This window comes from Artemia sp. Qi Xiang Cuo, chromosome 6 (genome assembly GCF_049724085.1).
Source record: "Artemia sp. Qi Xiang Cuo chromosome 6, ASM4972408v1, whole genome shotgun sequence".
NCBI lineage: Eukaryota > Metazoa > Arthropoda > Branchiopoda > Anostraca > Artemiidae > Artemia > Artemia sp. Qi Xiang Cuo.
In genome coordinates this window covers 78,185,712-78,202,650 of record NC_142799.1, presented here as the reverse complement: position 1 = coordinate 78,202,650, position 16,939 = coordinate 78,185,712, and the positions used below count along the sequence as shown (strand labels likewise).

General features: G+C 39.4%; 1 protein-coding gene across 1 annotated transcript; it reads right to left on the bottom strand.

Annotated features, from left to right (window-relative positions):
* Positions 1–896: 896 nt before the first annotated feature.
* LOC148951622 (uncharacterized) lies at positions 897–1,286 on the bottom strand. The gene has a single exon (XM_089091168.1). It carries the CDS (start codon positions 1,284–1,286, stop codon positions 897–899), a length of 390 nt encoding a protein of 129 aa, XP_088947294.1.
* Positions 1,287–16,939: the final 15,653 nt, after the last annotated feature.

Sequence of the window (16,939 nt, the reverse complement as noted above, 5' to 3'; positions counted from 1 at the left end):
TGTCCTCCTGGTTTACGTTACCAGGAGCGGGCTGGTTAGCAGACAAGGACGTCTCGACATATCGTGCCTTCGGAACGGTGCAATGTGTGGCCGAGAAGCTTCAGGCGACGTTTTTAATGATAAGCGATAGCTTTTCTGATTGGCCACAGAGAATCCTTACTTCACTGTTGGAAATCCCATCATGTCCCTTATTGAGGAGGATATAACGAAGGCAGCGGTGGTCGAACACATCCAAAGCTTTCGCGTCTTCAGCCTTGATCGGCCATGTCTCGCAAGCATAAAGTAGTACAGCTCGAACAGTTGCAACATAGATTCTGACTTTTGTTTTGGTTGAGATCTCCCGTCTGGTCCATAGTGTTTTTTTAAGACTGTAAAGACTCCCCAGGCTTTTGCTATGCGGGCAGAGATATCCCTTTCAGCTCTGCCATCTGGTGTTATGATAGAGCCAAGATACTTGAATTCCTCGACGTTTTCTATTGGCTCGCCGTCAAGGGTAACCTGGCAAGGAGTGGGTTGGTTGAGAGCCAGTACTTTAGTATTTGCGCCACTGATGGTCATTCTGATGCGCTTTGAGACGTCAGAGGCATCGTCGATCATAAATCTCGGTGGAATGTTTGACACTGCTGGCAGTAGGACCTCTTCAACATTTTTTAGCGATGAAAGATATTGGGGTGTGATATGTGGTAAGGCTCATAAAGCAACTTCACATAAATATGTGATGTTGAATGGCAGAAGAACATATAATGCCATACCTGCGATTGTGGGAAATTCAGTCCTATTTCTGATCCAGAATTCAGTCAAGGGCTCTTATGAAAATTGTAGTTTTAAGTTTGAATCACTGGCAAGGTCAGCAAGTTCCTCTTGAGCTTTAAGTGGCATGTACTTTACTTACTTACTTAGGTCTCCTGCCGGGTGCTACTTGGCGTAGAGAGTGACGTCTGCCTCCTCGATCCACTTCGATCCATTTCAAGGGTTTGCGCTTCACTTGGTCTGATATTTGCCATCGCTAGGAACTCGGATACGCTGTCGGACCATCGCTTCTTTGGTCGGCCGCGAGGTGGCTTCCAACCGGCTTTGACAGGGTCAACGTCAAAGATCATCTTTGCAGGTAAGTGCTGGGGCATTCGAAGTAGATGTCCAAACCTTCGTAAGGTATGCTCGGCTGCTTGGGTAAGAAACGTGGAGTTCTTGGTGAGATGCAGCAGCTTCTCGTTACTCACGAAGTCGACCCACCGTAGACCTTCTATCCTTCTCAGACTCTTCGACTGGAATCTATCGATGGCCATCAGGGTTGCGGCTGATGATTGCCAAGTCTCTGCTATATAAAGCAGCAGAGAACCGACGAGGGTGTTGGAAATTTGTAATTTCGTTGAACGACTGATATTCGGTTTTCACCAAACGTGACAGTTTAGCCTGCCCATGGCATAAGACGCCTTGGATAGCCTTGCTTGCAGCTCGGGGAGAAGGGAGCCATCTGAAGAAATCGTGGATCCCAGGTAGGTAAACCTTTGGACAACTTCTATGGTAGTTGTTCCGTCCAGACTGACTGTAGAAATGACAGCAGGAGAAGACTGGTCTATGGCCATGATTTTCGTCTTGTTCCAGTTTATCTGAAGTCCCACAATTGCGGTTTATTCTCGTAAGATTTGAAGCGCTCTCAGCAACTGATCCATGGATTCCGCTAAGATGGTCAGGTCGTTAGCAAAATCAGCATCTGATATGACACGATCTCCAAGCTTGAGTCCAAAACTGAGACGTGAAGACGTCTTTGTCATGACGTGGTCTATGATGACATTAAAGAGCTCTAGGGCCACTGAGTATCCTTGACGCACCCCTGTCGTGATTCAGAAGAATGCATTGCGCCGGCCATTGTCTTGAACACAGCTCTCTGTGCCATGGTGTAAAGCTTTGAAGAGTCTGCAGTATTTCTTTGGGAGGCCAGTCAATGCTAGAATCTTCCGAAGTGCCTGTCGGTCCGCTAAGTCGAATGCAGTCAACGAAGTCAACGCAGCCAATCGAACAAAATTCAACGAAGCCGAAAAAAGTCTTCTGGGGGAACTCCTTAACTTTTTCTTTTATCTGACTCTCCTTGAAAATCTGCTCGATTGCGGAACGGTCCGACATAAAAGCAGCTTGTTCAGGTCGCTGAATCCCACGAACTATATTCTGACAACCATCCAGCAGGACCATTGAGAAAATTTTTCCTGGGACTGACAGCAGAGTTACTCTACGGTAGTATGAAGTCAATATTTAATGTAAGATATGTACAGAACTAGATCTCTAGCGCTTTTAAGTGATCTACAATAATTTGTGCAATAAAAGTTTTACAGTGATCTCTCTTGATTATAATATTGTCGACACTGGAAAATATTTGGAACGTTTTGTTTTTCTATCCTCTCTTTCCAAACTTTAATCTTTTTAATAAAACTGTCAATTTTATCATTAGAAGTAAATATGTCGCATTTTTTTCCTTGAAGAGACAAGTTAAGATCTTTTAATTCCGCAAGGAAATCCGACAAACAACCCAGTTTGGATAGCCTTAAGTCGTTTTGAAGAACAGCAGCAAGTTCACATTTTCGTTCGGTGAAGAATGTTTCGATTCCGTCTTTTAATAATAATCTTCTTAAACTTCGACCTCTTGACAACCATCTTACTTCTCTATTCCATATCCTTACAAAGATTTGAAAACAAGTGACTGTTAAGTGTTTTTTTGCTGCAAGGGCCTCTCGGTGAATAAGGCGGTGAGTAAAATTTACATGGTCATAATGAGTAGCTAGAAAAAAAAAAAAAATTAATTTGCCAGTCATCGCTCTTGCACCATCTGTACATATTCCACAGCCATTTTTCCATTCTAGACCTTCAGTTTTTAAAAATTCATCAACTTTACAATATGTGCCTTTTCCTGTAGAATGTTATAAATATTTGACTTTAAAATCTCTTGCGACCCTTTGATTTTGCTACGCGACCCCATTTGGGGTCGCAACCCATAGTATAGGAAAGCCTGCTGTAGACTAATCAGTGTTTATTAAAAGTAACGCATTATCAAAGTAGTTTGTTCAAAGTAAAAAATTAAAACTAAGATTAAGAAAATCAGATAAAAATTTTTAAGTCAATATTTTTAATTGAATTTTGAATACCAAAAACCAATATATTTAACATTTTTATACTTCATAGCTGTAAAAAATTAAATTTTTTTCAAAGTGCCAACTAGATAAATACAATCACTTCTGGAAAAAAATTATAAAAAAAAACATATCCGTTCAGAAAAAATACAGAAATTCCCAGCATTCTGTTCAGGGGAAATATTTCTGATTACAGTGGCTTATTTTTCAGCTTAGTGGTTCATATATCAGCTCATGGGTACTCTTGCAATGCAAGCAGAAGTTGACGGCATAATTTTACTGATATTGCCCCTTATTAAATTGTTTTGTACAATTATCCGAACTTTCTTGTGCACTAATAACTGCACTAATTACTAATAACCATATATATTTAGGATCACCATAAAAAGGTGATTTTTTGACTGAATGATTCTAATGGTTAGGCTCTTATGCCTGCGTTATTCATGAGGATCGTTATTTATTCATAATCAGTAACTATGGACAATTTGTTTTTGTTTTTTTTTGTTGCTCCAACCGAATCGTATAGAAAAAATTTTTGTGGAAAACTAGAAAAGCGTCACTCAGTCACAACTTAGAACTTATATTTTTTCTTATTAAGGGTCAAAATCTATTGGAAGGCAACCAATAATGGGGAAACGCACATTTTCCATGGTTTTTCCCTATTCTGCTCTCTTTCCTTTGTTTTCTTCATAACTACTTTATAGTCCTAAATTTCCAGGGGGCCATGGACCCGCCTGATCCACCCCCTCCCCCTTGTCGGTGCCCATGGGTGAGGTGAAGTGCTTGGACCAAACTTTCCTAGAGCTTAAAGTTCATGTGATGGATGCTAAAAGAATTTTTTGAGGGAGGGGGACTGAAATCTAAGGCTCAGTCAAAGAGATGAGGCATTTTCATTAAAAGCCCTCAAAAATATCATAATATGGTTTAAGTTTACCTCTAATCAGATTATGAGAAATATGAAGCGAAAATATTATTCAACTGTGCAGCTTGTCAACCGGGGGTGCATAGTCTTGGCTCAACGAAACGAGATATTTTCATTAAAAGCCCTCAAAAGTACCTTAATGTGGTTTAAGTTTACCTCTAATAAGATTATGAGAAATATGAAGCGAAAATATTATTCAACTGTGCAGCTTTTCAACCGGGGGTGCATAGTCTTGGCTCAACGAAACGACGTTTTTTCATTATAAGCCCTCAAAAATACCTTAATGTGGTTTAAGTTTACCTCTAATAAGATTATGAGAAATATGAAGCGAAAATATTATTCAACTGTGCAGCTTGTCAACCGGGGGTGCATAGTCTTGGCTCAACGAAACGAGGGATTTTCATTAAAAGCCCTCAAAAATACCTTAATGTGGCTTAAATTTACCTTTAACGAGGTTATGCGAAATTTGAAGGGAATATTATTCAAATGCGCGCTTGTCACGTAGGAATGCATAGTCTTGGCCCAAAAAAACGAGGCATTTTCATTAAACTTTATAACTTTACCACGGGGGTAAAGTTATTCTTTATTAAGGGGAGGGCTAACATCTAAAGCTCAGTAAAAGAAACAAGGCATATTCATTAAAAGCCCTCAAAAATAGCTCTTAATAGGGCTTAAATTTACCTCTAATATCAACCCTCCCCTCTGCAATTTGTTGCTTGGACCCCACCTTTCGTTAGTTCATGGTTTCTTTTGCTTATATTTTATCCTATGTCAGGTTTTTTTCGCGTTTTTTCCTTTGTTGAGTTTTAAGTGTTTTTTCTGTGATTTCATGATTTTATACCGTTTTTTCTTATTAATAAAATTCGTATGTACAATAAAAAAGTCCGTGTCCATTATATTTCTTGTTCCAGGATGAATCTTCAGTACGTAATAATTTACGCAATGAAATATCTAAAGCCAATACTATATAAAATCTTACTGATTCAATAGCTAACCTAACATTTCCAGGTCGCATTAGAAAATTAATAGCATTGTTATGGGCAGGTGCATCTATTGGAGCCAAAATCAATATCTTTGGGATGCTTGTGCGCTGTCATGTGGAACAGATTTGAAACATGCAATCAATGTAATCGCTGTTGTAAGCAGAGCAGGGAATTCCCCCATTGCGTGGAATTGGTTATTTCGTAGAATCTATTTCCGAAATCAAAGTATTAGAAAGGTTTTCATAGTCCACCTGGTTAACGCTCCATTCCATTGGATGAAAATGTTTTTTCGAATCCTAATAGGGACATAAAATCTTTGGAATATAAAGGTTCCCTGAAAAAAACGTCTTGAAAGAAAATGAAATCTCAAAAAGAAAAAAAACGCCCTGAAAGAAGAAAAAACGCCTTAAAAGAAAAATGAAATCCTGACCAAAAAATAATTTCTTAAAGTATCATGTAAACCCGATGTGTGTACCGTCATTACGTACCACCCAACGTGTGCGTTGGCATTACATGACATCTCACGTGTGCGCCGCCAATACGCAGCACCCACGTGTAAGATTACGTAGCATGCCACGTGTGTGCTCCTCCTCAGTTCCAAGTGGATATCCCCCACGGGACCTTGAAAGAAACTCCTTGAAAGAAGAAAAAACGCCTTAAAAGAAAAATGAAATCCTGACGAAAAAATAATTTCTTAAACTATCATGTAACACCTATGTGTGTACCGTCATTACGTACCACCCAACGCGTGCGTTGGCATTACATGACATCTCACGTGTGCGCCGCCATTACGCAGCACCCACGTGTAAGATTACGTAACATGCCACGTGTGTACTCCTCCTCCGTTCCAAGTGGATATCCCCCACGGGGCCTGATGAAATAAATCAAGTGTGAATGCGTCATCCTTAACCTAAGTAGATATTCCCCTATTACGTAAGAACTAAAGAAATCACGAAGAAAAACACTTTAACGAAAAACTATCTTAGAAAAACATCTTGAAATGACTTGAAACGGCTGGAAGAAAAAAAGTTTCTTAATAAAATTCCCCCGCTTGACTAGCGGACTCAAACACGTCCTATTGCGTCAATAAAAAAAAACTATGATGTAACAACCAAACCCTAGTACATAATGTGGTAAAGCTTTCTAATTTAGTTAATTATTAATTTATTAAAAATATATAAGACGCAAATATGAAGTTTTGAAATACCACTTTTTATTAAGATAAGGAACATATCCTGCCAAGTTCTGTTTAACGGGAAATTGAGAAATTACCACTTCCTAGTGTGGGAAGGTGTGGTTGACAAAAATGTATAAAAGATACATTTTATCGGAAGATTTAGACTGATACTAACTTTATGCCAGACTGACATCTGGTCCGTTGTTTTTAGAAATATCTCGGAATCTTGTCTTATCATTGCAAGTGTCTAAGTATTTTATTTTATATTATTGTAGTTTCTGAGACTTGTGGTCTACTTGGGACAGCCAGTCCCAGTAGAATATCTATATCTGTTATTATTATATGTTAAATGAATAAAAGTATTGTATTTTAGACAACCTCTCCACGATCTACCTTTAGCCCCTCGAACATACCCAGTTGGTACGCCTCATTAGTCCAGTCATAGCCTAATGCACGCTACCAAAGTTTAATTACCTTAGGGCCAGAGTTTATCTCCCCTATAAAGGGAGAATAAAGGCATCTACGACTACAACCCCCAAATACCATAAAATACACCTCACAACAATAACAACCAAAGTAAACTCTCCCTATTAGGTAACATGCACTTGTATCTCTTACAAAACATTTCCTATTACGTAATTAACACCTGCTGGCTGTCATGGAATGATGGGATAGGGATGTTGTGGAGTCCAGGGATAAAGATGTCACGGGAATCGAGGGATAGAGATGTAACGGGACGTGTTATGCTGTCACTACTCACATTATTTTTCCCGTGAAGAAAAAAACAATAAAAAATACATAATCATGAATCAATCCCTTACAGAACAGGTTATCAATATCAAAGCCCATCTAAGTTTCTTTTAAATATCGACTGCCTGTCTACAAAATGTTTTTTCAATGGAAGTTGGTAAAGGTGCATCCACAATCAGGTTTGTATTTGGTGGAAGTTTTTACTTTTGGGCTAGGGCATTCAGTTTATAAATTTCAGGGCTAATTGCCGTGCATTCGAAGATAAGGTGTTGCAAAGTCTCTTCAGCCAAGCTGCAGTCTACCATTCGGATCACTATGTTGCTTTCTGAAGTGAAACTGAGCTCAACACAGTTACACGAAGAATCACTTCCTTGTTTATGTAAAAGCATCTGATGTCCAAAAAATCCAGGTGACTCAGTTCTTTCAAATAAAATTTCCACTATACCACCTCAGTCCCACCTATTTCAAGTATTTTTGTTCAGAGGTCTCTAATTTCAGGAGCAGATAATTAATTAAAATTCTTTAGGGGGATTATGGACCAAGATAAAAATTATGAGTAAACCGGGGTAGAATTGCTAAAATGGCGCTCCCTACCTATAGAATTGTGGTGCTCCCATGCCATAAAAATTATTGTAGTGAGTAGCAATGACATCCACGTTCGTACATTTTCCATGTTTGCAATATTATCATTTAGCCTATAGTAAAAGGGCTATAAATCTCTTCTTAATACCAAGCGAAGCTTGGTCCCCATATACTACTTTTGGGTAGGTTCTGGGTTAGTCTTGTGGCAGTTAAAAATTGCCTCTCACAAAACATTTAAATGTGGATTTAAATCCTTTATCAGAATAGCACGGTATCACGAAGTAACCACTCCCTAATTTTGTTATGACATCTTATTACAATTATCATCTTTACAAAAAGTACAGGTGACTCAATTCCTTCCGGTAAATTTTCCCTTATACCACATCAACACCGTCTATTCCAAGCATTTGTGTTCAGGGGTCCCTAATTTCAGACAGCAGACAATATATGAAAATTATTAAGACTTTTAGGAGGAAATGAATTTTCGCCCAGTCTTGACCTATCTAGATCGTTTTTTCACAGTGGAAAATGGTAGTATGCCAATTTTTATAAAAAAAAATACAGTTTCGTTTTTGTGAAAACTATTACCTAAACTGGTGTGTATACACACAACTATTGCTGGTTTAATAAGATAGATAGGTGAATGTTCATCCAAAAATCTTTTTCCCATCATTAACTATGACATTCACTGATCTATATCTGAAATAAAATGGACAGTTAACTGCCCTCATTCTACCACAATATCACATCAAATTTGGTTTTTGTATTTTGAATCGGCAATACAAGTTTGTCATGAAAACAAGACAAGTCCCATAGTCATTAGACCATGATTCCATGTCAAAGAACATGACTTCTGACTGAATTTTTGAGGTAATGCCCTAAGCAGACACATACTCAGGGTGAGATGAGCATCAACCTACACTCCCCACTTAATTAAGACTTTGACGGAACATCAAAAAATTTCCTTATTTTTTTTTCATTTCGCCTGTTTTTGGAATCTTACCTCTCGAAATAAATTCCGGCGTACGTTTCTACCTCTCAAAGTAGTTTCAAGCCATTGGTGAGTTCCAGTCTTCTTGCTGGCATATTTTTTATGAAGTGGTATTCAATGTTGACAAATTTTCATCCTCATAAGTTTAACTGTTTTTACTGTTTATGAGGTATTTGACTGTTTACTCCTCTTTCTCCTGTATTTACAATTTCTGATGTTTTGACTGTTGAGAAGTTTTTACTGTTTACTCCTCTTTCTCCTCTATATACTATTTCTGAGGTTTTGACTGTTGAGAGTTATTTTTTACTCTTTTTGACTTCTCTTTTTCCTACATTTACAATTTTTGACTCTTTGACTGCTGTTAGGTTTTTGACTGTTTACTCCTCTTTCTACTATGTTTACAATTTTTGACTGTATTACTGTCCAGAGGTTTTAGCTATTTTCTCCTCTTTCTCCGATATTTACAGTTTTGGACTGTTTTACTGTTGAGAGGTTTTTGCTGTTTACTCCTCTTTCTCCATGTTTACAATTTTTGACTGTATTACTGTTAAGAGATTTTGAATGTTTACTGTGTGTAACATAGGACTGTTCTACTGTTTGGAGGTTTTGACTGTTTACTTCTCTTTCGGTTGAGAGCTTTAAAGGAATCTAAACTCCTCTTTTTCCTATATTTGCAATTTTTACTCTTTGACTGGAAGAGGTTTTTGACTCATTTTGACTCTTTTTTTTTCGTATATTAGCAATACTTGACTGTTTTAATGTTGAGATGTTTTGAGTGTTTACTTCTCTTTCTCCTCTATTTACAATTTTAATGTTTTGAATGTTGAGAGGTTTTTGACTCGTTTAGACTCCTCTTTTTCCTATGTTAACTAAAAAAAAACTTTTTCAACAAAATAAGTTTTTTCAAAAAAACTAAAGAACTCCATTAAACCAAAAAAATGAGCAAAAATAAAATCAAATAATCTACCAAGCGTGAAACTACCACAAATCAGCATCGATAAATAAATGAAACCAAAACGAACAGAAATTACAATAAATAACCGAGTCAAGCTCAAAACGAGCAGAAATTAACATAAGTTGGGCTCAAAACCCCTATACCTCTCCAAGGCCAGAACAAAATTTGCACTTTACTGAAAAAAAATATAAATGTTTTTACTTTTATAACTTTAATAAATCAAATAATATTAACGTTTTGATTACTAAATATCAGTATATATATATTAAACTGACAATGCACGTTCATTTGTATTCTCACGACAACTCCTTCGATACGAAGTGCCTAACAACAACAACAACAACAACAACAAAAAATAATACCTTATACCGACATCGATCTTTACTATAAAAATATCAAGCCTTCCAATCACTTTCAGCTATTAAAAAGGGCATTAAGCCTTTCGATTTCCAATCGAATGAGCCCTTTTTGAAACGACAACGCTTTCTATAAACACCTTATGTGCCCCCAGGACATAAATTACAACCCTTATCCTAAGGTCTGTTAGGGTGGTTGTCATCCACTAAGACCTAATTTCCAGAATTTTCAACTACGTGAAACAAAATTGCTATCTCAAAATTATGATTGAACGTGTTTGGAGAAATGGTTTAAAGTTTTGACTGTTATAAGGTTTTTGACTCATTTTGACTCCTTTTTTTCGTATATTAGCAATACTTGACTGTTTTACTGTTGAGATGTTTTGAGTGTGTACTTCACTTTCTCCTCTATTTACAATTTTAATGTTTTGAGTGTTGAGAGGTTTTTGACTCTTTTAGACTCCTCTTTTTCCTATGTTAATTAAAAAAAAACTTTTTCAACAAAATAAGTTTTTTTCAAAAAAACTAAAGAACTCCATTAAACCAAAAAATTAGCAAAAATAAATTAAAATAATCTACCAAGCGTGAAACTACCATAAATCAGTATCGATAAATAAATGAAATCAAAACGAACAGAAATTACAATAAATAACCGACTCAAAACTCAAAACGAGCAGAAATTAACATAAGTTGGGCTCAAAATCCATATACCTCCCCAAGGCCAGAACAAAATTTGCACTTTACTTAAAAAAAAATATAAATGTATTTACTTTTATAACTTTAACAAATCAAATAATATTAACGTTTTGATTACTAAATATCAGTATATATATATTAAACTGACAATGCACGTTCATTTGTATTCCCACGACATCTCCTTCGATACGAAGTGCCTAACAACAACAACAACAACAACAACAACAACAACAAATAATACATTATACCGATATCGATCTTTACTATAAAAATGTCAAGCCTTCCAATCACTTTCGGCTATTAAAAAGGGCATTAGGTCTTTCGATTTCCAATTGAATGAGCCCTTTTTGGAACGACAACGCTTTCTATAAACACCTTATATGCCCCCAGGGCATAAATTACAACCCTTATCCTAAGGGCTGTTAGGGTGGTTGTCATCCTCTAAGACCTAATTTCCTGAATTTTCAACTACGTGAAACAAAATTGCTATCTCAAAATTATGATTGAACATGTTTGGGGAAATCGTGGGCGTGAGAGGGGCGTTAGTCGCTCTCCAATCACTTTCAACTATTAAAAATAGCACTAGGCCTTTCAATTTCCAATCAAATGTTTCTAAGACAACACTTTCAATAAAACCTTATATGCCCCCAGGGCATATTTTATAACCCTTGCCATGAGGGTTGTGGGGATTGTCATCCTCAAAGACCTAATTAACAGAACTTTCTACTACGTTGAACAAAATGGCTATCTGAAAATTTTTATTGGATGTCTCTCAAAATTTTGATTGGATGTGTTTGGGAAAATGGTGGGCATGAGAGGGGCGTTAGTCGCTATCCTATCACTTTCAACTATTAAAATAGGCACTAGCACTTTTAATTTGCAATTGAATGCGCCCTTTTGAAGTTTTTACGACAACGCTTTCAATAAAAACTTTATATTCCCCCACGGCATAACATACAACCTTTGCCCTGAGGGCTGTGGGGGGGGGAGGGGTTGTCATCCTTAAAGACCTCATGTCCAAAACTTTCAACTGCGTTTAATAAAATGGCAATTCAAAAATTTTAATTGGATGTGTTTGGGGAAAAGGTGGGCGTTGGAGGCGGATGGAGTTCGTCCGGAATGAGGCAGACTATGTCTGCTGACCACGTGCCTCTGGATATGGGGTTTTCTCTAACAAAACGCTCCATGTTAATGGGCAGCCTCAACCTTATGAGGTGGGTGGAGTCCAACCCAGGGACTCTCAGTATCTAGGCAAGTCCTAGCTCTAATTAGATCCCTGGCCTAGGGTCGGTTGGGCATGCAACCCTCTACCCGAAAACTTTACCGCAACGAAAAACGATGATACTGCCTCGGATGACCTACCCTCCCTTTACCTTCCACGACCCCAGCATGTCCCTGGACCGATTTCAGACCATCGAATGAACCTTATTGACGAGGGTGGAATACGACTCACCACCTGGAACGTACTCACACTCAACTTTCCTGAAGCTAAATCAATGCTTGCCTATGAGCTAAAACGCTTCAATGTGGCTGGCCTTACGGAAACCCGCCTTGTCGGAAGAGAGTCCGAAGATATTGGTGAAGGATATTACCTGATCTGGTCTGGTGACCCAAAAAGCAAGAAAAATTGTATAGGCCTCGCACTGAACGCTAGAGCCAAGAGATGCCTTCTCTCCTATAAACAAATTTCAGATAGAATACTGATGGCTCAGCTCCAGCACAAGCATGGAAAGTGAACAATTATTGTATGCTATGCTCCCACCAATCTGAGTCCTGCGGAAGTAAAGAATCACTTTTACGCAGAGCTCTCAGTGACCCTGTCTAGTGTCCCACCCCCCACGACATCGTCACTCTTCTGGGAGACCTTAACGCGATGGTAAATGACAGGGAGGGCGTGTGGAGAAGTGTTCTCGGCCCTGTGACTCCAGGTTCACTGAATGACAACGGGCAAAGACTCCTCCAGCTCTGCAATATGCATAATCTGGTTATTTCAAACACGCTCTTTCAAAGAAGAGATATACACAAATACACTTGGTATAGTAACGACGGCCAGACAAAGAAGATGATCGATTATGTTATGATCTCGGATCGCTGGCGCTCGCCGATAACTAATTGCTGGACTTATAGGTCGGCCGAGCTTGAAAACACAGATCATAGGATGGCAGTCGCCACACTCAGGCTACGCCTGAGAGCACAAGGACAAGAAAGACGGCCTCCCAAGCTTGATCTGAGTAGTCTGGCTACATCTCAGGTGCAACAGAAGTATGCTCTCGATATCTCTAACCGGTTTAGCTGCCTCCAAGTTCTGGACGACCCTGAAGTAGCCTGGAATTCTTTCAAATATAATTTACTCGATTCTGCTGGCAGTACCATTGGCCGCAGCAGACACAAGAATAAACCCTGGATATCCCAGGAGACTCTGTCTGTCATCGAGCTGCACCGGAAGGCCCGTCTAGCAAAGAATATGCCAGAGTACAGACGACTTTATGGCCTGCTCAATAGCCTACTGCACAGTGATAGGAAGACCTTTGTCGACAAGAAAGCCAGCGATCTTGAAGATGCCTCGAGAAAAGAAGACACCTGCTCCCTCTACAAACACCTCCGCCAGCTGACGGAAGGGAAGACTTCCACCGTGAGCCGTGTTTTTTCTGCTGACGGAAGCATGCCGGATGACGATGCAGGCCAACTCTCTGCCTGGAGCAGTCACTTCTCAACGCTTCTGAATGCCGAGGCAGATGCTCATCCCGACCCTGATCTGATTCAAGCAGCAATGACCACACCCGAGGCTACTTCCTACCTCGTATCGCAACCGTTTACCACTTTTGAGATCCAAAATGCTGTAAAACGGTTAAATAATAATCGAGCCCCCGGCGTCTGTGGTATTTCTGCAGAACTCCTCAATTACGGGGGTGCAGCGATGATTCTGTGGCTCCAGATAATCTTCTCAGCTGTATGGAAGACGGAAAGTATACCGAATGACTGGCGTGCTGGCATCATTTTGCCGCTCTGGAAACGTAAGGGCAGCCGTCAAATCTGCTCCAACTATCGTAAGATCATGCTTCTCTCCATTCCTGGTAAAATCTTCACCATGTCACTCCTGGACAGGTGTTCCACCTTTTTGCGGAGAAAGAGAAGAGTCCAGCAAGCTGGATTCATGCCCGGCAGGTTGACGACAGAGCAAATGTTTACTATGCGCAGTTGATTGAGAAGACGCGAGGGTTCCACCAAAAAGCGTTCATCGGATTCGTGGACTTTAAGGTTACCTTCGATTCTGTTGATCGCCTTTCATTTTGGCTGATACTAAGAACTACGGGTCTACCCAAGAAATATTGCTCACTCTTTAAAAAGCTGTATGAGGATACGGAAAGCTGCGTGCAAGTCAATGGAAGACGCAGCCCCACATTCCCGGTGAAGACTGGTGTCCGGCAAGGTTGCGCCGCCACTCCCGAGCTTTTCAACTGCGTCATAGACCATGTTATGGCCAGCACGATGAATCGCATTCAATTCGGTCTTCAGTTCTGAGACCGGGTACTCTCTGATGCTGACTTCGCCAAGACATAGCGCTTGTTGCGAGCACCGTCGAAAAGATCACCAAAGCTCTCCAGGTGCTCTCAGAAGAAGCCTTGAAAGTTGGACTGAAGATCAACTGGCAGAAAACCAAATTTATGCTCCTTGAGCCCCCCATCTCCTGTTCAACTGTAAAGGAAGTCAACATCAGAAGCAACCGAGTAGATATGGTTGAAGACTTCACTTACCTGAGATATATTCTGTCGAATGATGGCTTGATCACAAAAGAGCTTACATCTCGAATTTCCAAAGCTTCAGCACTTGTTGGGAGGCTTAGCAGCATCTGGCGAAAGCCAAACATAAGCCGCTTTACCAAAATGCACATCTACAATGCGTCAGTCAGCACCGTCCTGCTGTATGGAGCGGAGACGTGGCCAGTTGCCAAATCTATCCTCAGCGCCGTCGATGTCGCTCAGACGAAACATCTCCGAAGAATCGAAAGACTTCACTAAACTGACTTCGTTAGCAACCAGACTCTCCTATCACGTACGGCGCAAACTCCTTTCTCGATGCAGCTCGCCAGCGTACTGTTCAGTAGTACGGCTACCTCCTTCGCATGCCACGCGACGCCCCAGCACGGGTCACATTCGACTTCGACCCCACCCTACACGGATGGAAACGACCCAGAGGACGCCCACCCACTAGGTGGAAAGACAAAGCCGATGAATTTCTCACCCAAGCCCACATCCCGGTGGAAGAAGCTGCGATCCTGGCAAGTGATAGGTCAACCTGGAGGCACCTAGTCTCATCGTTCTCTGCACCGAACCCTCGGCAGGAGCCTTAAGTTAAGTAAGTCAAAAGAGGGGGGTTAGTTGCCCACAAATCCCTTTCGACTATTAAAAAGGGCACTAGCCCTTTGAATTTAAAATCTAATGAGCCCTTTTTCAAGTTTCTACGACAAAGATTTCTATAAAAACCTTATATGCCCCCAGGGCATAACTTATAACCCTTGCCCTGAAGACTGTGGGGGGGGGGGAGTGTCCTGCTCAAAGATATACTTTCCTGAGCTTTGAACTGCGGGGGACAAAATGAATATCTCAAAATTTTTATTGGATGTGTTTGGGCTAATGGTGGGTGTGGAAGGGGTGTTATTTGCCTTCCAATCACTTTCGACTACTAAAACGGGCACTAGCCCTTTCAATTTTTAATCGAATGAGCCCTTTTTGAGGTTTCTATGACAACGAGTTCTATAATAACCATATATGCCCCCAGGGCGTAACCTACAGCCCTTGCCCTGAGGGCTGTGGGGGTTGTCATCCTCAAAGACCTAATTTCTAGAACTTAAGACTACGTTGAATAACATGGCTATCTCAAAACCTTGATTGGATGTGTTTGGGGAAAAGGTGGGCGTGAGAGGGGTGTTAGTTGCCTTCTAATCACTTTCGACTATTAAAAGGGTACTGGCCCTTTGAATTTCCAATAGAATGAGCTTTTTTGAAGTTTATACGACAACGCTTTCTATAAAAACATTATATGCCCCCATGGAATAACTTATAACACTTGCCATGAGGGCTTTAGGGGAGTGTCCTCCTCAAAAACATAATTTCTATCAGGAAATCAACTACACTGAACAAAATGGCTATCTCAAAATTTTGATTGGATGTGTTTCGGAAAATGGTTGGCGTGGACGGGGGGTTAGTCGCCTTCCAATCACTTTCGAATATTAAAAGGTCACAAGCCACTCCAATTTCAAATTGAATGAGCCCTTTTTGAAGTTTCTACGACAACTTTTTCGATACGAAGTGCCCTGCTCTAAAGGGGGAAAAAAAATAATAAATAATACATTGTGCCAACATCGTTCTTATATGCCCTCAGGTCATAACTTAAAACCCTTGCCCTTAGGGTTGTGGGGGAATGTCCTCCTTAAAAAACAAATTTTCTAACAGGGAAATCAACTACACTGAACAAAATGGCTATCTCCAAATTTTGATTGGATGTGTTTGGGGGAATGATTGGCGTGGGGGGGGGGGGCTTGTTGCCTTCCAATCACTTTTGACTATTAAAAATAGCACTAGCCACTCCAATTTCCAATCGAATGAGCCCTTTTCAAAGTTTCTACGACAACTCCTTCGATACGAAGTGCCCTGGTATGAAAAAAAAAGAATAATAATAATACATTGTGCCAACATCGTTCTTTACTTAGGCATTTCAATTTTTGACTGTTTGACTGTTAATATGTTTTTGACTGTTTACTCCTGTTTCTCCTACATTTACAATTTTTGACTGTTTTATTCTTTAGAGGTTTTGACTGTTAGCTCCTCTTTCTTCTGTATTTACAATTTTGGACTGTTTTACTGTTAAGAGGTTTTGACTGTTTACTCCTCTTTCTCCTATATTTACAATTTTTGACTGCTTTACTGTTGATGGGTTTTGACTGTTTAATTCTTTTTCTCCTATATTTACAATTTTTAAAGTTTTGAGAGTTTTTTGACTCGTTTAGACTTCTCTTTTTCCTATATTTACAATTTTTGACTCTTTGACTGTTAATAGGTTTTTGACTGTTTACTCCTCTTTCTCCTATATTTACAATTTTTTGATGTTTTACTGTATGAGAGGTTTTGACTGTTCATTCCTCTTTCCTCTATATTTACAATTTTTGATTGCTTTGCTGTTGATATGTTTTGACTGTTTAATTCTTTTTCTCCTATATTTACAATTTTCAACGTATTGATTGTTGAGTGTTTTTTGACTCGTTTAGACTTTTCTTTTTCCTATATTTACAATTTTTAGTGTTTTGAGTGTTAATAGGTTTTTGACTGTTTACTTTTCTTTCTCCTATGTTTACACTTTTTAATGTTTTAAATGTTTAAAGTTTTATTTACTCGTTTAGACTCCTCT

Excerpts from the sequence above, each read along its gene's own strand:
- LOC148951622 (XM_089091168.1), bottom strand. The coding sequence starts at position 1,286 with ATGGCCATCGATAGATTCCAGTCGAAGAGTCTGAGAAGGATAGAAGGT.